General features: G+C 43.6%; 1 protein-coding gene across 1 annotated transcript in view; it reads left to right on the top strand.

Annotated features, from left to right (window-relative positions):
• Positions 1–25,665, top strand: part of Iqgap2 (IQ motif containing GTPase activating protein 2) — a 259,461-nt gene that overhangs the window by 131,479 nt on the left and 102,317 nt on the right. Inside the window, exons 4-8 of the mRNA XM_021180833.3 lie at positions 7,229–7,306; positions 10,842–10,918; positions 22,085–22,152; positions 23,024–23,137; positions 24,849–25,027. Coding sequence (XP_021036492.1) covers positions 7,229–7,306; positions 10,842–10,918; positions 22,085–22,152; positions 23,024–23,137; positions 24,849–25,027 — 516 coding nt within the window. The remainder of the gene's footprint in view (positions 1–7,228; positions 7,307–10,841; positions 10,919–22,084; positions 22,153–23,023; positions 23,138–24,848; positions 25,028–25,665) is intronic.

Genomic DNA, 25,665 nt, shown 5'->3' on the forward strand with positions numbered 1-25,665 from the left:
GACAGCAAAGTGAAGAAATGCGGAACCAAAGCAAGACGGAAGCCCAGCAGGGCTAACACCAAATACTATGTCCCACTGTGAGCATCCTTGTTTTGGGCTTACTCCACTCCCATTGTGCTGCTCCCCTTAGCCTATGTGCCACATCTACCATCTCTAACATTTTGGGGTCTCCCCTGTAATCAGGGCTTCTTCATTTTTATAGCTTTATAGAGTTGCCTTTTGGAGTCTTCAGTCAGGTGCTCCTCGCCGCATGCTTCCTGTCGTCGGTAGCTCTCTAAAGTGCAGAGGATACAGCCTCTTCACTCTTGCATCCTTTATGCCCCTGCAACCGGCATCATGTGAATGGCACTGCCAAGTTTGGCTGCCAGCTTGGGACCCCTCCCTGCCTTGAACCACATTAGCATGTGAGCTTTCTCATTCAGTTGCTTTCTAGGGGCAGAAAACACCTTAGGCAGTTTCAGAAGTGAAAGCTTAGATAGATGTAGTCTTGCCTTGCGAGAGTATCCCTCCCTTTATTTCAGCACAGGGCATGCTTCTCTGCTTACTGTGACAATCTGATCTCTGTCAGCACAAGTCCTGCTACACCAATTGAGTTTCCGGGTATACTCTGTTTCTCTTCAGACTGTACATTTTCTATTTCTTTGTAGCTACCTGTTTGTTTTCATTGTAGACTTGCATAAAAGTGATTCATAATAACCACACTACAGATTCAATATTATGTTGCCTTAGAGTTGCCTTTGTTAAAGAAATTAGTCGATTACTCTTTAAATTTAGCCTCAGACAAGTTCATAGGGCACAGGCAGAACACAGAAAGATTCTTTGCCAAACTGTCACAGGAATGGAATTGTCTTAGAGTTTCTGTGTCTGTGATGGAGCATCGTGACCAAAAGCAACTTGGAAAGGAGAGGGGTTTGTTCCAGCTTACACATCTCAGGTCCCAGTCCACCATCAAAGGCAGTCAGGGCAGAAACTCAAGGCAGGAACATAGAAGCAGGCGCTGATGCAGAGGCCGTGGAGGGTGCAGCTCGCTGGCTAGCTCTTCATGGTTTGCTCAGCCTGCTTTCTTATAACACCCAGGACTACCACCCTATCTAAGAGCTGCACCACCGACATGAGGTGGTCCCTCTCAAAAAAAAAATATCAACAAGAAAATACACACTAGCCTTCCCCAGGGGCCAGTCTGATGGGAGCATTTTTCTCAATTGATGTTCCCTCTTACAAAATGATTCTTGCCTGTGTCCAGTTGACATAGAAACTAGCCAGCCTGGGCCTCTAACCCACCTTCCTTTAACAATCCTTGCTTCCCTCTGGAAACTCTTGAGTGAGGCTTCTATAGTCTACTTTGCTCTCAGCACCGTCTTCCAGGTTCCTACTAGGATAACCTGTCAAGCCTTACTTGAAGTGTTAGTCGTCCTTTCTACTCCAGTTCTGAAGCCTTCCGCATTCCTCCCAAGAACAATGGTCAGACAGCAGCTCACTATCAGGAACCAATTTTTAGTCACTATTTTGTTGCCATGGAAATACACAGTAACCAAGGCTACTTATGGAAGAAAGGGTTTACTTTGTCTTACCATTCCAGAGGGATAAGAGTTTATGATGGTAGGGTAGAGACGTGGTACCCACCATTAGACATGACTGATGGATCAGGAAGCTACAAGCATACATCCTGGATGCCATCCTGCATGAAGCAGAGAAAACAAGAAATAGCAATGCATGTTACTCTTAAACCTCATTCCGAGTGACATTTCTTCAGCAAGGCCCCACAGTCTAAACCTCTCAAACAGTGCCACCAACAGGGGTGGGAGTGGGGTGAGGGTGGTCAAGTATTCAAATGCCTGAGCTAAGGGGGTTGTTCTTTTCTTTTCTTGGATATTTTCTTAATTTACAATTCAAATATTATCCCCTTTCCTGGTTCCCCTCCGGAAACCCTCTATCCTATACCCCCTCTCCCTGCTTCTATGAGGGTGCTCTCCCACCCACCAACTCCTGCCTCCAAACTAGGGCATTCCCCTACACTGGGGAATCAAACCTTCACAGGACCAAGGGTCTCTCTTCCCACTGATGCCCAACAAGGCCATCTTCTGCTGCATAAGCATCTGGAGCCATGGGTCTCTCCATGTGTACTCTTTGGTTGGTGGTTTAGTCCCTGGGAGCTCTGGAGGGTCTGGTTGTTTGATGTTGTTATTCTTCCTATGGGGTTGCAAAACCCTTTCAGCTCCTTCACTCCCTTCTCCAGCTCCTCCCTTGGGGACCCTGCGCTCAGTCCAATGGTTGGCTGTGAGCATCCACCTCTGTATTTGTCAAGCTCTGGCAGAGCCTCTCAGGAAAGAGCTCCTAGGCTCACAACCAAAAATATAAGGGGGGGGGGCATTTCTTATTTAAGCCACTACACCTTGGAGCTCACTCAAGGTGCTTAAAGTCTACCCTTCTGCCTCCTCTGAGGGCCTACCGCAGGGGCACCTGATGAGTGTGTACACTAACTGAACTCATGCCCTCATTGCTGAGTTGAGTACCATCCTTTGGTTTTCTGGGGAGATTCACCTATAGGAGAGTCTGGTGTTGTTGTAAGGTTTGAGAGCCGTTGTTCCAATAGACTGGCATAAAACGGCATTTTTATGGCATTGGCATAAAAATGACAATGCAGGTCAAGAAGGGGAAGTTGTTCTACAAGAGACGCAGGTGCAGGTTAATATTCCTGTTTGGAAATCTAAACTCTGGAACAATCTCAAGTCTGAAACTCTGAGAACCACAGGGTTTTAGACAGCAGAGCATTTGGGTTTTAGATTTTCCGACAAGAGATTGTCAGCTGATAACATCTAAGCAAATATTCCAAGGTCTGGAAAACTCTGACGTCTGAAACCTTTCTGGATCCCAAGGACATCTGATAAGGGACATTCCATCTGTGTGGAGTAAAGTTCATTTCTATGTGACACTCAGCAGTACCTGCCCCGGGCCCTGTTCTAGGTGAGAACAGCAGAGAAGTTCTGATGTTATGACGCCGTGGCTGGGTGCGCCATCACTGTGCAGTTGTAACGTGTGACACGTGTGTTCTTCTGCACAGACGTTGACAGTACCCTGTTGACAGATGGCAACGAGTAGGAACTTGACTTCTTTGTTGGAAGGTTTACTCCGAGATTAGAAAGAACCAGAAGAAAGCTATATTCTTCTTGTCCCTGCCACGAAATATCTTTTAAAATGGAGCTTAAGAAAGGCTTTATTTGGGCTCCCAGTTGAGGGGGCAGTCTGTCATGGTGGGGAAGTCACAGCGGCAGAAGCAGCAGATGGTGGGTAACCAAAAGAAGAGTACTGTGGTGCTCAGCTTGCTTTTGCCTTTCAATCCAGCCCAAGCCCTTCAGCCATAGGGTAATTTCCATCTCAATTAACCCAATGCAGAAATTCACAGATGCCCAGAGATTTGTCTCCTTGGTGATTCTAGATCTTGTCCCATCGACAGTCAGTGTTAACTATCACCTCATCCGTGCATGGTCAGGGAAGGGTGCAGGAAGAACGTTTTGAGAGGGGACTTAGTAAAAGACTCAGGCAATGGCTGTGGGTGACCAGCTAAATAACTGGTGTGTGTTCCCTGAGGGCCCTGCTAAATCTTAGCCACTGTCTGCAGCAGCATGACCAGAGTCTGGATTCAGAATCAGGGCTCTGCCAAGAGCCTGTTCTACTTTAACAACTTCTGTTAATGTGCTAATCTATCCCAACAAAAAAGCAGCTTATGGAAGAAAGGGTTGATTGTAGTTCACAATACGAGGTCACAGTCCAGCATAGCGGGGTAATCGTAATGAAGGTGTCAGGAACTTAAGCCAGCTAGTCACATCACAGTCACAAACAGAGGAAATGAAGACTTGCATGCCAGTTATCCAGCTCATCTTCTCCACTCTCTAGGACACAAGCCAAGGGAATGGTGCTCCCCACAGTGGACAGAGTCTTCTCACATCTATTAACCTAATCAAAGGTGCCCCCATGAGACACACACATTGGTCTAATATAATCTAGATAGATAATCTCTTGTTGAAACTTTCTTACTTGGTGACTAAAGACTGTGGTAAATTGACAAAGCTATCCATCCCAGAGCCTTTACTCTGAGTCTCTTGCGTTCAACATGAATGGCATTTGGAGGATCATGCACACGTGTACCCTCTGTTTCCTCATCTAGAAAATAAAGCTTGTGGGACAATTGTTACAGTTCTGGACTGTCTTGTAGAGCCAAAGTACACTGGTTCTAATATGCAGGAAATTCGATCCAAAGAAGACTTGCATAATTTTTCATCTATGTAACTGGAACAGGGTGAACTTCATTTCCTGGCAGGGAAACGGCTCAGTAATAGAAAATGAGCACACACCTATAATGTGAAATTAGAAGAAAGAATGTATTGTTCCATATGAAATATAAGCACGTTAGCTAGACAGAAGCATCTCTGGTTAAAAATAGCCATGTCATTTCCTCACGTATTAATATGTAGGACTGATTTAAAAAAAAAAAAAAAGGGATTCCAAAAAGAACTACAATGGAAGAGATTATTTTGAGCCCATTAAGAAAATCAGCTTTCATGCTAGTTGAAGCACGTCCATAGACTGAGACGGCTCCACTCCAGAAGCACAGTTTTTAAAGAAGTGAATATGGAGCTCCAGGTTCTGAAGTCGGTGCCTTTCAGGTGTTTGAGACGAGGAACTGAAATCCATTGAAGTTCTGTAGCCACGCCCACCCTATCGGTCAGTCCCCGTATATGGAGTGGAGACCTGTTTCTGACCTTACATGTGAGTGAAAGGTTCCAGCCTAGCAAGGCATGTCCTGGTGGTCGTGGCTGATGACCTCTGCATGTTCAGCTAGACTTGGCCACTAAGGACTTTCTCTTTGTTCTCGTTGTGATCTCCCCAGCTCAGAACAGCATTTTAAGGCTAAGGACGGAAGGCACAGTAGGATTGGCAACTTTTCTGAGATTACTTACCTAACAAGACCACTAAAAAAGAGGTGTGGCGTTTTACAAGACATGAGTTTGGATTGTTGGAGCCCAAACCACTGTTGCCCAAACTCAAGCTGACTAAAGTTGTTCCATTAACTCACTGGAACAAGAAAACAAATGGACACTCAGGACACAGTAAAGAGAAGGAGGAGGAACAGTCTTAGCACAGATCGTGGCTTCTGCTGGGTGATGCTAATACGGACCTAAGAACATACAGATTGGTTTTCTTTTGGGTGTTATCAGGCAGTGGCATCAACTGAGGGTCTTGGTCATTTTTACACAGAAGCCTGAATGTAACCCAGGCTACATCACATTCCACCATTACCGTGTCAGGTAGGAAAACCTTTAGTTCAGTTGTGTGCAGGTGGCCCTCATCCACACCTCCGTTCAGACTCAATCATTGTGTCTGTCTTGTTCTCCTGTGGTTACAGACTGCTCTTATCTAAGGACTGCTGGAATTTTGCAAACATTTATGCTGCTGTTTATAACATTTATAAACAGATACTATGTCCTGACCATCAACAAAAGACTGCCTTTATATTTTCCCTCTTTCCTATCTCATTTATCTTCCCCCACCTTCCCCCACTCCTTTCTATTCCCAGATAGTTTATAACACCTAACTGATTTCCTCCTTCTGAAGAATAACCAATCATTTGACTCCATGTTCTCCTGCCCGCCCTCCACCCACAAGGGCCGGAGGGCCGGCACTCAGAAGGTTTTAGAGACCAAGTCATGTATGGATCCCAGCTCTCTAGAGCCACTTAACTTTAGAGAAGTCATTTTTTATCTTTTTGACCTACCTTTCCCCATATTTAAAAAGTAGGACTAGCATTTATGCTGGAAGGTATTTGGAAAATTAGAAACAATTTACATAAAGTACTTGAAACACATTGTGCAATCAAGCCTAGTGACTTTTATTAAGCATTCATTGAATATTAATTTGCTTATGTTTTGTGATTTCTAACAGCAATGAGAACACCTTTGATTTAGTAAACTATTCCGTTTTGGAAGCTCGGAGAAGCCAGGATGAGCCAGCCTTGTTGGATGTGATTATCCTCCACTGGGTGTTAATTATATATGAAACTTGCTATACTTTTTTTTTTACATACTCATTTCAAATTAATGTGAAACAGATTATGTTCTATTATGCATTAAATGAAAAAATGCAAGCTAGTTTAAGGCTCTTTGTGGCTCATTACTTGATATAACTTCATGAGGTGGCAGTCTGATTGGGACTGTAAGTAGAAATGAAAGACTGGTTTTACCATGTAGAAAACGGTCAAATGGCATTTCTGCTGAATATTTACTTCTTGTACAAAGCCAGGATTATTATTAAAATGTAAGTAATGCATACTGAAATTAGCTCTGTATTATAGGATGGTTTGTGCTTCCCTTTTTATATCTTCCAGGATTTCTGTAGTGATGGATGTCCATGACCAAAACAGACAAACAAACAGGCATTTCGCTTTAAAAAAAAAAAAAAAATCCTGTGTAGAGCTGGGTCACGGTGGTGCATGACTGTAATTCTAGCCAACCTAGCCTACATAACAAGTTTCAGGCACTCCAGAGCAACATAGTAGGACCTAATCTAAGAAAGAAAGAAAGAAAGAAAGAAAGAAAGAAAGAAAGAAAGAAAGAAAGAGAGGGGGGGAGGGGAAGGAAGGGGAAGGAAGGAAAAAGAAGAAAGGAGGAAAGAAAGAAAGAAAGAGAGAGAGAGAGAGAAAGGAAGGAAGGAAGAAAAAAGAAAGGAAGGAAGGAAGGAAGGAAGGAAGGAAAGAAGGAAGGAAGGAAGGGAGAAAGAAAGAAAGAAAGAAAGAAAGAAAGAAAGAAAGAAAGAAAGAAAGAAAGAAAATCTCTTAAAATTAAATCCCATCGAGTTTACCTGAAATTGCTAGACTTCTTATCCATAATTCCCAAGATCTTGATACCATACAAGCATGAACCTGTGCACACAGGTTTCACAAAGTATCCTGAGGTGTGTGGTAGACATTACGTGGTGTTTGAAATCCAAGTTCAGAACTACCTTGAAATGTAAATCGTAGAGACTAGCGTAGCCCATCACAGATAACGAGAGTGTTACTGAAATACTGTCCAGTCTTCTGGTGTGTCTGGATTTGTTTTATATGAGCATCAATGGCTGCTCTTGAAAAAGCACAGTTGAATTGCATTCTGGTCATGGAAATATATATCGCAAATGACTCACTTTCTGTGTGATCTCATCTTCCTTTTTTCTTTCTTCTATTTTTTTTTTTTAGAAATCTGGCCTTCATTTTCGACACACAGATAACACTGTACAGTGGTTAAGAGCTATGGAAGCCATTGGGCTGCCCAAGGTAAGCTTTCACATAGCACATGCTTATCCACAAAGACAAAAAGTTAGTGCAAGGCAAACTTTGAAACTGATTTGTCAGGCCGAGACATGTCTCTGGGGGCTTGAGATATGGAAAGGCCTATCCAGGGATACATATGGCAAGAGTTCACAATGAAGTAGGAGACGCAGCTACAAAACACACGAGTGAATGTGTGTCTGAATTAAACAAGGGTAGAACCGGCTTCAGCTGATAGTGAATTTAAGGTAGTCGGCTCCTTTGGGTACATTTTCTGTAAATTATTATAATTTAACTTTTGAAGTTTATTTTATGTGTCCGTGCATCCAGACAGATGGGCCAGGGTGTGTGGAGGCCAAAGAACCACTTTCAGAAGTCAGTTCTCAATTTCCAAGCTTTGAAGCAAGGCCTCTCATCTTCGCTGCGAATTCCAGGCTAGCAGGCCTATGGACTTCCAGGCAGTTCTCTGGTCTCCTCTTCCCACCTCATCATCAGAGTGCTGGGATTACAGCTGCATTCCACAGCATCTGGCTTTCTCTGTGGTTTCTGGGGATCAAACTCTGGTCATCGGGCGTGCGGATGTGGTATTCTTTCCTGCTGAGCCATCTCCTTGGCCCACATTTTTTTATTTTATAATTATTATTATAAATCATGGTCTCATTTTAAATCTGAAAGGTTAGAGGCTTGGAGCTTTTACTCCTAAAATAGATCTACCAAATAAAATTCAATCAGAAAGCATTCAGCACTTGGTAAATTCAAAGAGAGAAGAAATAGGCATATGAGGGAAATGAGGAAATTACATTTGATGGAAATTGTAGGACTACTTTTATTTCAGGAGCATTATAGGATCGCAGGAACTTTCAAAAATAGTTTGTCTCTGTGTATCTATCCTTCAGCTTCCCCAGCACTGACATCTTTATAACTGTAGCGCCATATTAGATAGAGTGTTTCACATGTGATATTTTGGTTTTTTTCTTTCTTTTTTTTTCTTTCTGTTTTCATTTTAAATGGCAGAATCTCTATGTAACTAAGGCTGCCCTAGAATTCACTGTATATCCCAGGTTGGCCTCAAGCTTGTGGAATCCTCCTGCCTCAGCCTCTGAATAGTGAGTGTATTGCATGATGCTATTGCATGAGTTACCAGCCGAGTTGCCACCAGGGTGTGAATATAAACTAGAACCCTGGCTTTATTTTAACAGCTTTTCTTTTTCTCACATGAATTGGTTTGCAAGATCATGAGTGTATTGTTCTGGGTGTGCAGTTTAAGCCCATGAATGGACTTGTGTGCCCCCTACTGCTATCCTGATTGTCATGGTTTCATTTGTGTTGAGAGCTCTGTTCTTTGCATTGCGTAGTATGTACAGCTACTTTAAGGAAATGGTTTATAAGATGTCATCTTGAAGACAAGGGGTCAAAGGAAAAGCTAACCTATAAATACCAATGTTATTCTTTTACTATTGAGCCAGGTTTGCTGGTAAAAGTATCACCCATGGAGGCTGAGAACTCAGCTCAGTGGTGAAAGCACTTTGCTAATATATAAGGCTCTGGACTCAGTTCTCAAAAATACCGCCAGAGCAGGGCCTGGAGAGATGGTTTAGCAGCCAAGAACCCAGGCAGCTCTTTTGGAGGTCATCGATTCAGTTCTCTGCATCCACGTGGCGGCATGGTTTCAATGTCTTTGTACTAATGCTCTTTTTATGTCAGGCATATTTTCCTCAAAATTCCCAATGTTTAGCTCACTCGGCCATTTTCACTCAAACTAGTCCCCCCAGACATTAAACGCCGCTCCCTTCTGAACACTAGTTGCCACTTTGACTTATCGAGTGCTAAGCGAGGGACTGGTTGCTAAATCAACAGAGAACTTCAACTGGAAATTTTCTTGGTGAAGAAACATCTGGTTAGGACAGTTTCATGACGTGGGAAAGACTTGATTGAACCTTTCCAAACTGTTTTTAACACTGACTTTCGCCATGAAGTCTCTGACAGATGACATCAGAAGGCCGCGAGTGCCCTGAGCTGACTCTGCAGGGAACCGCTGTCGATCCCTTCATTTATCAATAGTGAATGCACATTCCGTGTTCAGTTTCACGTGAAGGGCTAGACACACGAGCGGCGTGTGACAGTCTGATGAACTCTAAGCTGACTCCGACTCCGGTGGTGCAGGAAGGCATTTCCATAGGGACTTCCCAGGAGAAACACAAATGTAAAAGAAAGAAAGGGGCCTCGGGAGAGTTGGCTGTCAGTACAGCGAGGTGTGAAGCAAGAGCCATAGTTGTCAGAACTTTAAACCCAAACAGTCTCTGAGTCTGAAGCCCCGTCTCGCCAACACCCCAACAGCAAATGTGTTAGGCGACGGCTGGAAGGGCACTGAGACTTCCCAGGCTGCAGACATTTCTTTATGAGCACAGCTCCGATACGGTACATTGTTCGCTTGAGAAACACTCTTGTCTCTATGTTTTCCGATGTCCAGTGGAAAAATTTGCACGTGAGGACCAAAGGACTCCCATATGGTACATGACTTAATTTTAGTTTTCATGTCAAGCTGTATAAAATACTCACTGAAAGCCAGTGATGATGGTGTGCTTATCTTAATATTAGAGACTTCAAGCTCAATTATTCACTTTTTTTCCCCTTTGCTCAGAAATAAAAATGTGGTACCCAACTCTGAAATCTGTTTCCTATCAAGTGTTTAGCTTCAAGCTTAGGGGAAAAGCGGTATGGCTGTGCATGTGAAAGGCTTGATGCTCAAACCGTCTGCTCTGGTAAATCCAGGTCTAGATGGTCATCCAAGAGAAGAAGCAGATGTTCTGAAAATAGAGATGCAAGGTGTTCGCTGCAGCGGCAGGGAGAGAACCGAGAGCCAAATAAACGTTCAGCCACGGGGGTGGTTAAGCTGTGGGCAGCAACATGAGAGAATTATTAGGATTCATCAGAAATTGTGTGCGCGTAGGATAATGTAAGGGATGGGATATGTTCCTGTCCAGCAGGTATATGCTCTGCACACACTGGCTTTTACATGTGCATAAAGTTTTTAAAAAAATAGAGGAAAAAATAAATAAGGCGGGGGGCGGGGGCGGTGAGGAGAGACAGAGAGAGAGAGAATAAAGTAGCAAGCAGGTACCAAGATGTTAATAGTGACAGTCTGAAACATGGAGCATTGGCATTTTTCCTTCAGCCTCTATGTACTTTTAAGCCGAAAAAATATATATATATATACATAAATGTTCATGAATATTCAGGTTTTTAACAATGAAATAAAGTGGTCATAAAAGGTCTCCTTCTCAGGCTCACAGGTCACGTGAGTGAGGATACAACCCAGCCTTCTAGAAAGGGCTGGTGATGAGCCCCACCTCTGTGGGATTGGCCACTAGGGGGCGAGCCACCCACCGGGCAAGGGTTTCTATGCTGGGATTGCTCTGTAGAGTTACAGGGAGGCAACCACCTTCTATGTTTAAATAGCTGTAGACTAGCAAAGACAGCCCGGGTCTGGTTGGGGAGATAAATAAAGCATAGTAAGTACATTGACTCTTTTGTTTTCCAGATATTTTATCCAGAAACAACAGATGTCTACGATCGGAAAAACATACCAAGGATGATCTATTGCATTCACGCGCTAAGGTGGGGAAAATGCAGACTGAAACTTCTGTCTCCATTTAAAAGATTTTAAGTGACTGTAACAATCACAAGAGCCTTAAGAAAAGCAGTTTTGAATGTGTTGGTACAGAATTTAAAATAAATTGCTGTACAAAGCCACCCTTGGACTGGGAAACACTTGTGACATTTTTAATATCATTCAATATAAAAACCCAGAGAAATTAATAGAAGACCTGTGTATGATAAGGAGAGGATATGACTGGAGACAGCGAGGACCCACCAGGAATGGGCATGCTGTGCTTGAGTTGGGTTGTATGCGGATGTCAGTAAAACGCGTCAGTGAGCAGAGCCTGTAGTCGCTGTGATTACTCTAACAACTCATTCAATTCTCCGCTTGAACTACCAATAAGAAAATGTAACACAAACACAATTTCTTCTGACTTTCCACTCAATAGAATTTATGCTCTAAGAATAAAAAAAGAAACACATGAGTTGTTTTAAATCTGATCGACATACTGACTGTTTTAAAGTGATTTTTGCGTTTGATACATTTTGAAGGTTTGGAAACCCTGCTAATTCACAGGTGACTTTTCTGTTTTAACGGGCCTGGGAAAACTAGGAACTTCAGATGGCAACCACTGTGGAACCGCAGCTGTGGCTGCTGTCTTGTACATGAAGGTGAAGCTTGAGAGATTTCATGTGTAATGAAGTTTTAAATTCCTTTTACAACATCTGCCTTGTGTTTGTATCGCTGGAAGTCATTTTCCTGGCAGAACCGTCTGTCTTGGGGTTTATATTAACTTCTTCCTGGCTTTTTTCTTCTGCAAAGGGAAAAGTCTTCATAATAATTCATTGCAAAGCCAGTCTCCTAGAGAAAATTTTTGATTATGTCATAGAATTCAACCCTCATCCCACCACCCAGCCGGCTTTTTTTTTTTTTCTTTTGAGTCAGCTTTGGAATATGACAGCCGGTGGGATACGATATAGGCCAAATGGTAGGCTCCTTGCTCTTTCTTTTCTCTCTTTACATTTATCTGTTTGTCTATTACTTACTCTAGTAAGTACGTACACTCACACACTTTTGGGTATCGTGTGCCTCTACACACACGAGGAAACCCCAAAGCAGTGTGCAGAAGTTGGCTGCCTCCTTCCACCGCATTGTCGGCCTTGGTGGCAAGTGCCTTTACCTGCTAGGCCATCTTGTCACCCGAGAGAGTGTCATACTGTGCAGCTCAGGCTGGCCTCAAACTCTCCATCCTCCGGCCTCAGCCTCCCCAAGAACTGAGGCTGTGAACATGCCATCAGACCAGGCCTATTTTGTTGTTGTTGTTGTTGTCATTGTTGTTGTTATAACAGTATATCTAAAAGTAAATAGATAAATAAGGTATAATTTCTGTAGGAAGTGATAGAGTAAGGAGCTTCTAGGCTTGCTCCTGTCTCCTCCTATGTAGCCTAAGGTCCAGTGTACCAATAGGACTTCCTTTGGTGACGGCAAGGAAAGGAGGTTTGTTTTGGTTTGGTTTCTTGAGACAAGGTCCCACAGTGTGGCCCTGACTAACCTCTGTAGACCAGGCTGGCTTTGAACTCAGAGATATCCACCCGCCTCTGCCTCCTGTGTGCAGGGATTAAAAGCAAGCGCTTGGCCCAATAGGTTTTCTTCAAACTCTGTGTTTCTTCTGAGGTTTTCTTTCAAATGTGCTGCTTAGCAGTCCTCAGGGAGTTCTTGTCAAAGCTTGGGACAATCACTTAACGCTATGTGGTTAGTACTGCTTTTGTGACCTGCTAAGCCAGCCTTCATTGTGTTTGTATATTGAGCCGGTGATCTTCAGATTCTTAGGCGGCTTCCAGGGCAGTGTGTGTGGGCTTCAGTTGATTTGCTGGAGTAGACACCTGGGCCATATGTCCTCCAGCTTACACAGACACGGCATGTTAAGTTCCTTTCGGGCGAAGCCTTTGCTCCTAAGAAGTTACATAGAGTGACATAGGCATTCACAAATGTACATCTATCTACCATAGTTTAAAAAACAGCTGTTCAGCTCTGAAATAAAGAACGGGTCCTTTCTCATTTATTACTGCATAGATGTACAGATGTCAAGGTCATGGTTCTGGATGTTTATCAGTTACTCTTCACGGATGTCTTTGTGCCTTTTTGACATCCTGGAGCAGATACATACAGTGCCATGCATATCATACATATGACCACATTCTGTCATGAGGAACTGTCCTTCACTATCCTCTGTCCTCAGGTTGTGTGGCTGCCTCTCAGGAAGGAAATGAGAAATCCCACGTGTCCAGGGCTTATCTATACAGCTCTCCTCTGTGGTGGTTTAGAAGGCTGTCAGTCTTCCAGGAGGCTGATATTCTGTGTGCAAGGTGCATTGAGGCAGCCTTTATTTAATGAGTGCAGTTTGCTCTCGTTGCAGAGTTGGCTGCATGTGTATCTTGACTGCTACAGCTACAGCACTGCTGGAGTAGAGAGTTGTCCCTACCTGGTAGAGGACTAGGCAGGTCAGAGGTTTGGATTATAGCTCAGGAGCCAGGAGGGAAAGTTACTCCCGGTAGCTTTGCTTCTCAGACCCTGACTTCCTTCTGGACTAGCCCAATCGCTGACTGACCTACAAATTCAGCTGTGACCCTGACCAAACTTGTCAGGAGTCTGATGTGGAGTTAACAACCCACCAGCCCTAGGTGTCTGTCCTTGCTTTCTTCCCCTGCCCCTTACCTTTTTGTCTGGTACCTGATTCCAGCCTCACTGCCTGTCACCGCTGGACCCCTTTAACCAGCTCAGCTTGATGGTTTCAAACTTGGCGTAACTGAGAGGGACTGGCCTTCTTGGTGGGTGGCCTCCTCTTTTTTCAAGGAAATATCTATCCTTTTTTTTCCTATTAAAAAAAAGTAGCATATTCTCACTTGGGGGAAAGAGGACTGGAAAATGTAGAAAGAATGTTTTTAAAAGAGCTAAAACAGTCAATGTCGCAAAATCACGCACAAACCACTGTTACTATTTTGGAGACTTTGGATTTAAAATCTGTATGGAGCATGTTTTCCTTTTGTGGCTTCCTTTGGAATGCTCTAAAGCCTATGCAACAGAAAGAAACCCATTCTGAAAGCCTAGCTGAGTTACTACACTTTTTTTTTTTTTTTTTAATGTCTGGAGGCCGTTTTATGTACACAGAAAAACTGTGTGTCGGATGGTGCTCTGTTTATAAAGACATAACAAGTGACATTCAGCAACTGTTCAATGTTTAAACAGTTATAAGATTGAATATGTTGAAATGATTTAAACCATAATGTGACTGTTAAAACAACGTGATTTCCTTCACATCCCTTAAGAGCAGATGAGATGCCCTGTCTGGGTTAGACACTCACCATTGCAACCAGCTGGGACAGATCCCAGCTTCGTTTCGCTCTTGCGTTCATTGTTCACACACTAAAGTGACCTGCCCTAGTGCTGCTGTCCTGTCGTGATACCTAAAGTGAGGCAACATGATTTTTAATATCACCAGAAATCAAAAGGGCACCACTTTTAAGTCTAGTATCTGACCTGCTCCTTGTTGAACATGGCTCTTCTCTTTGGGCTCTTGTCTCAAGGTAAGTCAGAACTTGGCCAACAGCATCAAGTTCAACTTTACTTGGTTGAAAGCCAAGCTTTCAGCACCGTTTTAATGTCTAAGTCTGTGGCTTTCAGGTAGATTTTTCTTTACTGTCTACCCCTCCCTGTTACCCTACAGTGTGACTCGCTCCCTAAGTTTCTCTTGGCCAGTGTTATACAACACATTGTCCTGTCACAGTGATGTATTGGCCTGACCTGTTAACATTATTAGAAGCATATGTATGCCTTTTTTCACTTTCTTCTTAAAATTAGAGTTGGACTTTCTAGAGGCTTCCATCTCCTAGGAGACAAGGGAGGGACAACTGAGTGTTCTTCGTGCTGTTGCCGATTTGCTCCTCACACCTGGTTCCTGGCCTCTCTGTGATTGGTCAGTGCTCACTTCTGTCATAACCTGCCTTCTACAGTCCATCCTTACCTTGGGACACTTCCTTTGCTTTGGGGAGACTTTTTGGCTAGTTCAGAGTTTCTGATCTTTTATTATTTCCTGTAGTACATGTAGTTTAAAAACACGGACCTACCTATGCTCCATAGACAGAGAAAGAACAAAGTACCTTGGCTTTCATAACCCCCCTTTGAAAAAGTGAAACAAAGAATTATGCATAAACTGTTTATCTCGAACGACTTCCCTTTTGTACACTGTGTGGCATACTCTGTTGATTGCTTTGAACTCTGTGCTTAAGACTGAACCAGGATGATTATTTTCCTGTTTGTTCATAGTATGGTCTCTCTGTGTCTCTGAACTTAATAAACTCACAGCCCTTTTACCTTCTGAGTGCTGGGACTACATTTGTGGACCACCCTGCCTGTCTAATACCTTCTGCACAGACTAGACAGTTGGAGGTTGATTAGTCATGGCAGCCCCTTTGTCTCTGTAGCACTGCCCTTGGCTTCTTTGAAGAATCCTTGTATTGTGGACACAACCAGATGTCCTTGTTCTGTTCCCCTGGTTGCTGCTTTAAGATACGGAATCAACTACTGTTCAAGTAATCCGGATGTTCAGGGTCACTCACGACTATTGATTATTCTAGTTTTAGCATCGTAAGGGTGCTAGATGCAACTTTTCTTACTGTGACATTTAATGGGCCATCACAAGTCTGCTGCAGTGGAAACCTATGAGTCTCCCCTGAGTGTAAGCAGTACTACAGCACTGGAGCTTCTGTAGCTGTGTTCAGCTCTCCAGTGTTCAAATGTGGTACCAACGCTTAACTGGCATCCGCTGTTTAATGAGTGCAGATTGCTCGCATGGCAGAGTTAGAAGCAATGTGTTATCCTGACTGCAACAGCTGTAGCGTGGCTGGAGTAGAGAGTTGTAGGGCTTGAATTTGTGAGGAAGGTGGTGGCAGGCCCACGTCTGGTTGACCAGTTGTTCTAAATCTACTGCCTGCTTTGTAGAGGGCTCTTCCCACCACTTCATGGCTACCTGGACCCACCAACGGAGGTGTGTTAGACACATTGCCCAGGCATGAATGTATAACCTTCTCTTAGAGGCCTCTTTCTGTCAAAGAAACTGATTTACTAAAATTTCCTCTAAAATACCAGGTTGATTGTAATTCTTGCAGTGTACATTTGAGTTTACAAATAAGCTCTCTGGGGAGGCCTTAAAGCCAGACTAGAATCCTCCTCAGGTCTTGGAAGGGATGTATGGAGACTGAGGTGAGAAAGGCATTTGTTCCTCTCTGTAGCTTTCAAACTCCTCCTTGTTCAAAACTCTCCACTTGGTCTGAATGCCATACTTCCTGCCCCACCGTCTGAATTACTTCGTGGCTAGGACGATCTTACAGAAAGCTAAGCTCTTTGAACTTGTGAACTACCTTGTGAAACCTACCATGGTTCCATGGTTTTCCATTAGTTGAAGCTGAAAGTCCCTTAGAGTTTATCTTTTTAACTTTTCAGGAAGTTTACCTGAACTAATTTGCGTATGGAAGGACTACCTCTGGGTCTCTTTGCTTTAGGCCAAGGGTTTAATAAACTGGTGTCAGACTTGTACTTACTTCAGCGTAGGCCTCCGAGCTGTTATATTTGAAATATTTAAAGGAAAAAAAATGCTGGAATTTGAGAACTGGAGGAAACTTGGGAAGTTACTTAAGCCTGGCCATTCACTACACTAAAAGCTCATCTCGGTGCCTTGTTCCGCGCCACAGATTCAGCCCTTTGATTTACAAATGTCCATAGCACAGTGTAATAAAACTAATAGTATTTTGTAACATCTGTTTTCACTTCCCAGTCTTCAGCTGATATGATTTATACAACTAGTATCTTATGGGCTAGGGGGAGTTAGTTAGCTCCGGGTGGTCCTTCTGTATAGGCCTACATCAGCAACACAAGTGTGGTTTACCTTTTCATGGGATAGGAGGTTTCCAACTCTACCCGGAATGCTTAGTTAGATATTGGGCAGTGCTCGTAACATTAAAGCCACAGCTTCCTCTGAAATACTCCTGGCATGCTATGTTAGATGGTAGTCAGTAATCAGGGTATAGCAAGTTCAGTGTGGAAAGCCAGCTGCAAACAGCACTTGTTCAGTGGATTTGCGTTTTTAATATTAAGTCGCAGTTTCCTATGAATGTCAGATAGGGGACAGCCAAGCTGGACTTAAAATGCTTGGGAAAGAGGCTTTTCAATGGCTGGTTCTCATCAGCATGATGGACAAGTACGGCTTACAGAAAGGTGTTTCGCCTTTGTACTAATCTGCTTGGAAGACCTGTCACTCAGAGATGGGGTAGAAAACTCCCACTGTGGAAGAAGTGATCTTTTTAGAAACTAATGTGAAATTTCAATGCCAGTGATGATAAATGTAAAAGGTGGAAACTAAAGACAATAGTCTTAATTCTCTGGATGCAGTGTTTGAGAGCCCACATGCAAGTGAGTTTTCTACCTACTCCATCAAACCAATTTGAGAAAAATCCCAGGTTTACATTTAAAAACAGACTTTCCCACTCAGCAAGGCTAATTTCCCAGCACCACCTTGTGGTGACTCCTAGTTAACCAGGATGTTTGTTCACTGAAATGGGTTACTATTTCCCTGCATGGCAGAGGCATGTTAGAGATTGCACCTACTTTCTTTATCACAAATGTTAAAAATCACCACATTCCTTTAGCATAAAGCTTTCCTTTCATGCTGTCAACAAAGCTATGTTTGAGACAAGGACCGACTTGGAGCCTTAGGTTAGCCTCTACCCATGAGGTCCCGCAGTCCATGCCTCCTGAATCGTCGGGGCTGCTGACGTATGTGCCACTGTGCCAAGTTAAAATGTCATATCACCCGATAATCTGTAGCATCTCCTACGTATGCTTTGCTGTCATGTCGTCTCATTTTTCTCACTAGCTTCCTTTCCGTTTTCTTAGAAGGTATGACTTGAGTTTGTAGAGGGAGGTGGAAGAGATCAGTACTCTGAAGGAAAAATGCCAGGATGAATTTTTCACTACCTTTTCTCATTTCTTAAACATTTGCTTACCTGTCTTTAAAGCTGTGTGGCCTGGTTTTTAAGTCCCCAGGGAGAAGTGAGAGACTGGCATTTCAGTTGTAGGAGTTCCCTTTTATATAGTGTCTTAGTTAGGGTTTTCCTGCTGTGAGCAGACACTGTGACCAAGGCAACTCTTACAAGGACAACATTTAACTGGGGCTGGCTTACAGATCAGAGGTTCAGTCCATTATCATCAAGGTGGGAACATGGCAGCATCCAGGCAGGCATGGTGCAGGAGGAGCTAAGAGTTCTATATCTTCATCTGAAGGCTGCTAGCAGAATACTGGCTTCCAGACAGCTAGGATGAGGGTCTTAAAGCGCCCTCTACAGGACACACCTACACCTTCTAATAGTGCCACTTGTTGGGCCAAGCATATACAACCCATCACATATAGTAACCTTTCTTTTGCAATGCTGGAATGGGAACCAGGGTCTGGTGTGTGCTAGGCAAGCACTCTTCTCTAAGCACATCATAGCCCCCGGGTTCCCTTTCAGAACTCCATACATTTCCCCAGGTAATAGTGAATAAGAAATGCTTTATAAAACAGTATGGCTTTCTAAACGTCACCACGGTCTCCTCGTGACCTTGTGTGGCATAACCTTTGCCAGCACAGTTTTCGATGACTGCAAATGGGTTTTGGTCCTTGATAATATCTCAAGATGTAGACTTTAAGGGATGTGTCCTGCCTTCCTGGCTCCAAATTACAAATCCATGACTCTTCACAGAGGGAAAAATGTTCACAGTTCAATGTTCTCTTCCTGGTAAGATGAAAATCAGAATTTGGCACCAAAATTAATAATTACTGTATTATAAAAGTTACCTACCATTTGTTGTCTGTCCTTTGGTATGGGTTTGAAGGGAAAAGAAGGAAATGAGAGAAAGGTCAATAACTTAAGGTCAGAATCCTTAAAATGAAAACATTCATTAATAAGTATTTCCTAGAAAAACTCTAAATGAGCAGAACCCCTATAAAAGCCAATTAATCCTCACCACTGACAAACAGAAAGGCAGACTTAACAAGGTATTGCTATCTCATCTGGAATGTTTTCTTCCTGTCTCCTCCTTCCCTTCCTCTCCTCTCTTCCCTTTCCTCCTCCCCTCCCTCTCCTCCCCTCCCTCTTCTTCCCTCCCACTCCCTTGCATCTTACACACTTCCTCCCCTTCTGTCTCTTAATTAGGGGTTCATTACTGTGAAGAGCCACCATGACAACAACTCTTCTAAAGGAAAACATTTCATTGGGGCTGACTTACAGGATCAGAGGTTCATCCGTTATCCTCATGGCAGGAAACATGGCAGCGTGCAGGCAGACACGGTGCTGGAAAAGCCCAGAGTTCGACATCTTGATGCAAAGGCAGCAGAAGGAGACTGTGTGCCACATTGGGTGTAGCTTGAGCATATATGAGCTCTGTTCCCACAGTGATACTTCCTCCAACAAGGCCACGCCTCCTAATAGTGTCACTTCCTATGAGCCACACAGTCAAACCCATGAGTCTATGGGGGCCTTTCCTATTCAAACCACCACACTCTCCTCCTCCCCTGCTCCTGTTGTTGATAATGACACAGTGTTGGGGCTTGAACCTGGGGAGTTTGTTTATTTGTTTGAGGACTGGAAATTAAACCCAGGGTTTTATACTTACTAAACAAGTTCCTCACAGTGAAGCGACATCCTCAACCAGACAATGATTTTTTTAAAACCCTTTAATCACAGAGGACAAATGAATACAATCTCCATCCTTTATTTTTCTGAGACATGGTCTCCCTCGTGTAGCTCAAACTGGCCTCAGACATGTAGGCCAGGGTGGCCTCAGTCTTGAAATCCAACTGCTTCCATCTCTGAGTGCTGTAGAATTACTGGTGTGCGCCACTACACCCAGCCATGCAATGCCTTTTTAAGACATAGCTTGGCAAAATGTACTGAAAGATTTTGTTCTGTTTTTACCTTTTCTACCTTGGAATTTTATTTAACATGTATCTACAGAGATATGTGTCTACATGTGTGTATGTGTGTGTGTGTGTGTGTGTGTGTGTGCGTGTGTGTGTGTGTGTGTGAAGCCATATATATAGATATAGATAGATATAGATATATAGATATATATTATTAGTGACCATCTAAATGCTTAGAATTAGTAAGTTAAAGTATATATGTCCATATTCTAGAAAAATATGTTAAGTTTGTAGTATAGATAAGTAGAAAAGCTATACCAAACAGAATTTTATGAAAAATTTAATTTTTAATTCTGAATGATAAGATAATTCCCTTAGCTCCTTCCTTCCTCTCTTCTGTCTTTCCCTCCCTTTCTTCTTTCCATCCATTCCTGTCCTCTCCTCTCTCTTTCCTTTTTCCATGGTGGGGTCCCACTCTGTTGTCTCAGCTAGTTTTCGATCTCCTGTTCTCAGTCTTTGTCCAGCTGGTTCTGTAGTTGTCCCTGACTTCACCCACTTGGGTGGGTGGTTCTGTAGGTGTCCCTGACTGTACCTCTAGATGGGAGGTGATTTTCTATGTAATATTTTAACCATCGATGTTTCATTTTTAGCTGCTGACATATATTGATATAGATACGTTGTGGAAATTATAATCACAGAAATCAGTTCCAGTGCAAGCTGCTTATGTCGACTAATCATATATCTAAGAACTTTCATTACCTTTGAGAATGCTTTATCTTAATTCCTTTATTTGAAAGTTATTGGATTTTATAAACTGCTCAGATCCATCTAACACAGCGTTGGGAGTATTCATATTAAAATGTTCAAGTCATCAAAATCACTCTCAGATCATTTTCGCATGTATATTCTGATGTAATTTTTTTTTTACTTCTAATTAAAGTTTCATGAATTTTAAACCTACCAAACGAATAAGAAAGTGAAAGCAGGCTTTCTTTTGAATGATGCCCTGAATTAAAGGTCGAAAAAGGTTGGTAGTGTTGTGTCCGGCCAGCAGATCACAGCCTGGGTTCTAGCCTGGAAAGGCATTTTGGAAACCTGGAAGAGAAGAGGGGCTAGGCGATGAGAGAAGGGAATGAAGCTAAGACAAGATTCTGATCAAAGCTCAATTTTACTATTTCCAGACACTCAGTTATAAAGGAAGGGGGAGGGAACCCGATTTCCCGCCAAACAATCTCGGGGTCCAGTAGCAGGATGAACACGTGTGTGCCTCCAAACAGCAAAGGCAGGGTCCAGCAGTAGGCGTGGCAGGACGAATGAGCAGGAAGCTCCACCCTTGAGCAAGCAGGTTCAAGCAGATGGGGGAAGGGAGACCACAGGTAGAAATGTGCAACAGAAACCAGCTGGGACCAGAATTGAGTGGAGGCAGTATGTACTCAAGTCTCTTTGATAGAATTCACATGCCAGCTTCCACACCTTTTGTCAGGATATGGGTAGTCTAGTGGGTGCCATCATAAATTACCTAAACGATTTACTTTTAAACATGTACAATGTAGTCTGTGTCTTCTACTCAGCAATATGTGTACACCATAGCTGGCTTTTTAATGTCATACCATCCATGATAATTTTATTGGTCTATTGGTTCAGATATATGAAACAGATGTTTAGGTGAATATCAAAAATTCTTTCAGACAAATGAGAATCATAGAAATTGTATCTAATGCCTGCTCTTTTGTATTAGCTGTCTTTTGTTATTTTAATTTTATGTGTGAGTGTTTTGTCTCCGTATCTCTGTGGACCAAATGCATGCAGGGATTCTGGAGGCCAGAAGGCCAGCATATTCCTTGGGGCTGGAGTTACAGATGATTGTAAGCTGCCCAGTGGATGCAGGGCATCAAACCCTGGTCCTCTAGAAGAACAGCCAGTGCTCTATTCCACTGAGCCATCTCTCCAGCCCACTAGCTGTGGTTTTATTCTTCTTACACATGAATGACGGAGGGGTGTTGATCCCAGGATAGAGACCCCCTGTTCTGGGCTGCAGAACACCAGTCTTTGGGACATTGTCTAGAGTTGGCTCTGGTGATGCCTGCCTGGGGTTGTGGAACTTTGTGAGGCTCTTTAGGCTAGGAGAGCTCTCTTAGAGCCTTCTCAATTGAAAGCATTGTTTACTTGTATGTACACTGTAGGACTTAGGGTACTAAGGTCTCTGATGGCTTTACATTTTGTCTTTCAGTTTGTATCTGTTTAAACTGGGGATTGCGCCCCAGATCCAGGATTTGCTGGGAAAAGTGGATTTCACAGGTACTTCCTTTGTCCTCTCTGTCTTCATCTCCTCTGCAATCCAGTGATGAGAAAGCAGACAGATGCCTCTTCCCTTTGAATTTGCTGGTTCCCTCCTTCCTCTAGAGCAGTCGTTCCCAACTTTCCTAATGCTAGGACCCATTATAATACAGTTCTTCATGCTGGGCTGACCCCCAACCAGAAAATCCTTTTCATTGCTACTTTATAACTGTAATTTCACTATTGTTATGAACCTTAATGTAAATATTTGATAGCCGGGATATCTGATAAGTTTGACCTTCAACTGGGTTGTAACCCACAAGTCGAGAACCACTGCTCTATACCAGCAAGGGAAAGCCTGCCATCTTGGTTTCCTTCCTGGGGCTGTGAGAAGATACCCTGATGAGAGTAACTCAGGAGAAAGGGTTTATTTTAGCTCATGGCACATGGTTCAGTCAGTCTACCATGGTGGTGTAGTCAGGGCATCAGGAGAATGAAGAAGGTGGTCACATGTGGCCACAGTCAGAGAGGAGATGGGTGAGCACATGGTATTGCCCAGTTCCCTTCATTTATTTATACGATTTAGGGTCTCTGTCAGAATGGTGCTATGCACAGTGAGTGGGTCTTCCCTCCTAGACTGATGTAATCAAGAGCATTTCTCACAGCCCAGCCCCCAGGTGATTCCAGAGTCTAACAAAGTGACGGTGAGCAATAGTCGCCATACTGGCCTATCTCATTTGTACCTACCTGGATCCCTTCCTCCAGGTTTATGGCATGAAAGGCTCAAGCAGATTGTTTGAAAATGGGTCCACCTTCCTGAGAAAGAGGGTCCCCTTCCTGCCTACACTTCTGGGGGGCTTCTTTTGATTTTTGTTTTCTGTTATCCTTTCAGAGGAGGAGATCAGTAATATGAGGAAAGAACTGGAGAAGTACGGGATCCAGATGCCGGCTTTCAGCAAAATCGGTGGCATTCTGGCCAATGAACTGTCTGTGGACGAAGCTGCACGTAAGCTGACCTCATATCCATGCTTGCCACTGGCCTGCGACTTACCCATATACATTTGCTGATTTTAATGACATAAAACAGGATACTTAGAAGATACTTTTAAAACCCTAATGGTTTTGCTTCTTTTGGGTTTTGTTGTGGTTGTTGATGGTGGTGGTGGTGGTGATGGTGGTGGTGGTGGTGATGGTGGTGGTGGTGGTGGTGGTGGTGGTGATGGTGGTGGTGATGGTGGTAGTGGTGATGGTGGTGATGGTGGTGGTGGTGGTGATGGTGGTGGTGGTGGTGGTGGTGATGGTGGAGGTGGTGGTGATGGTGGTGGTGGTGGTTGTGGTGGTGGTGATGGTGGTGGTGGTGGTGATGGTGGTGATGGTGGTGGTGGTGGTGGTGATGGTGGTGGTGATGGTGGTGGTGGTGATGGTGGTGATGGTGGTGGTGGTGGTGATGGTGGTGATGGTGGTGGTGGTGATGGTGGTGGTGGTGGTGATGATTCTGATTCTGGTTTACTCACGCCCCCCCCCCCCCCCGCCGCCCCCAAACTGACTATGACCAAATGAAATGAATATAAATAGCTTCATGATTTTACTGTCTTCATAACAAAATCTGCTAGAACTGGGTCACTTGGTCCTTTCTTTTATCACTTCCAAGTTTAAAACACCTACATATCTTCTAGGTAGCATCCGCTAAGATCTGCAGGTGGGCTTACGGGCTCCAGCCTCAGCACAATTTTAACCTGTTGGAGCAGACTAGGCTTAGTTTGCCCATACAGCCATCTGATGCCACTTTGCCCATCTTCTACAGTGTCTCCTCATGAGGCTGGGGACCGCCATGTTTCTTGCAGAAAGTCCAGCAAGTTTCAGGAATGCTCACCACATTTGTAGGAGCACACTCAACACCAAGACCACTGATGCTTTTGTTCTTAGCGTTACTCAAGGGTATTTGTTTGAACATAGCGGAATAATTGACTTTGGACTTTAAACTTGCATGTGTGCGATGTGAAAAGTAGAGATATCAGATGTAATTTTTGCTCCATAAAACATTTTCTCTACTTGCTGTGGCAGGGTATATTCTGCTGTGATTCTTTCAATATTGCAAGTTAAATTATAGCTATCTTTTAGAGCCCACTTGTTGTGTTGGGCTGTGTTGCCCTGTTCGGGAAGCAAGGGCTGACTCTGTGCCCTAGTGCATGGCTTAACATCTGGTCGATCTCACTGCCTGAACAAATGGGAATTACTTCACAGATGCTGGGATGGAGACCGAGGACAGGCAAGCTTGCAGAGATTGGCAGATGCTCCACGATTTATCCAAGGTCTCTTTTCTTGCTGTGCTCTGTGTATAGATGTGCATACACACATGAGTGCATTGCATATATAAGCCAGTTGTTCCTTAGGAGCTGTCCACAGTGTTATTAGTGACAGGGCCTTTCATTGGGACCTGAGGCTAGATAAGTAGGCTAGGTTAGCTGAGCCAGCTAACCCCAGGGACCCACCTGTGTCCACTTCCCCAGGGTTGGAATTCTAAGCACATGTCCCATGTCTGACTTCTTACATAATGCCAAGAATCGAGCAAGCACTTTATCAACTGCGCTTTCTCCTCACACCTTTTACTTCCTCTGTCTTCCTAAAGAAGACAGACTGCTTCAATTCATGGGGTATCAATGTTGTCAACGTCTTTTGCTGATTAAAAAGAAGTGTCCTTTCTCTTTCCCTTTCAGTACACGCTGCAGTCATAGCCATTAATGAGGCTATTGAAAAGGGAGTGGCCAAGCAGACCATTATAACACTAAGAAACCCCAACGCAGTGTTAACTTGTGTGGACGACAGCCTCTCACAGGAGTACCAGAAAGAACTGTGGGAAGCCAAAAAGAAAAAAGAGGAAAGTGCAAAACTGAAGGTACTTAGTTGAAGTCTGGGTGATCCATGTAGTAATGATATGGCTCTGAGCTTCTAACACGAAAAGCTGTTACTAATGTTGACCAAGATGATTTGTAAATCAACTGGCTGTGGTCTTTCTTGATTTGGGTGGGATTGAAGAGTTAGAAGACCCTAAATTAAGTAACATAATATATTCTTTCATGATGGGCACTAAAAGAATGAATATCATGTTATAGACTTAGAGACAGTGGCTTCAGGTCTTTCTTGGACCGTCTTGGTTGACAGCTTCGTCCACACTAAAACTTGTATTCCACACCAACGCTTCCCTCATTGAGCTCTGAGCTCCATTACTTCTTTGATGACCTTTCCCTGCCTGGTGGCTTTCAGCATGTCAGTGGCCCACCTACCCCGAGAGGCTCTGTTCCCTGCCTGGTGGAAGTCTTGGATGTTACAGTTCTCAGCATTGACCTTGGAGTCTCTTCCTTCTTCCTCATTCTGTTGGAATTCTCACCTTGGTCTTTTTCTGTTCTTCCTCCACTGAGCCATCCACTTGCTGAAGGAATGAGCTCGTAGCTCTAAGTGAGCCCCTCCCATGTCATCCTGTCCACCCCCCACAGAGTTTGAACTCTGCATCCCTGCCTTATACCAACCACAGCA

Source organism: Mus caroli, unplaced genomic scaffold, assembly GCF_978045245.1.
Source record: "Mus caroli unplaced genomic scaffold, Mus_caroli_1 scaffold_15, whole genome shotgun sequence".
Lineage (NCBI taxonomy): Eukaryota > Metazoa > Chordata > Mammalia > Rodentia > Muridae > Mus > Mus caroli.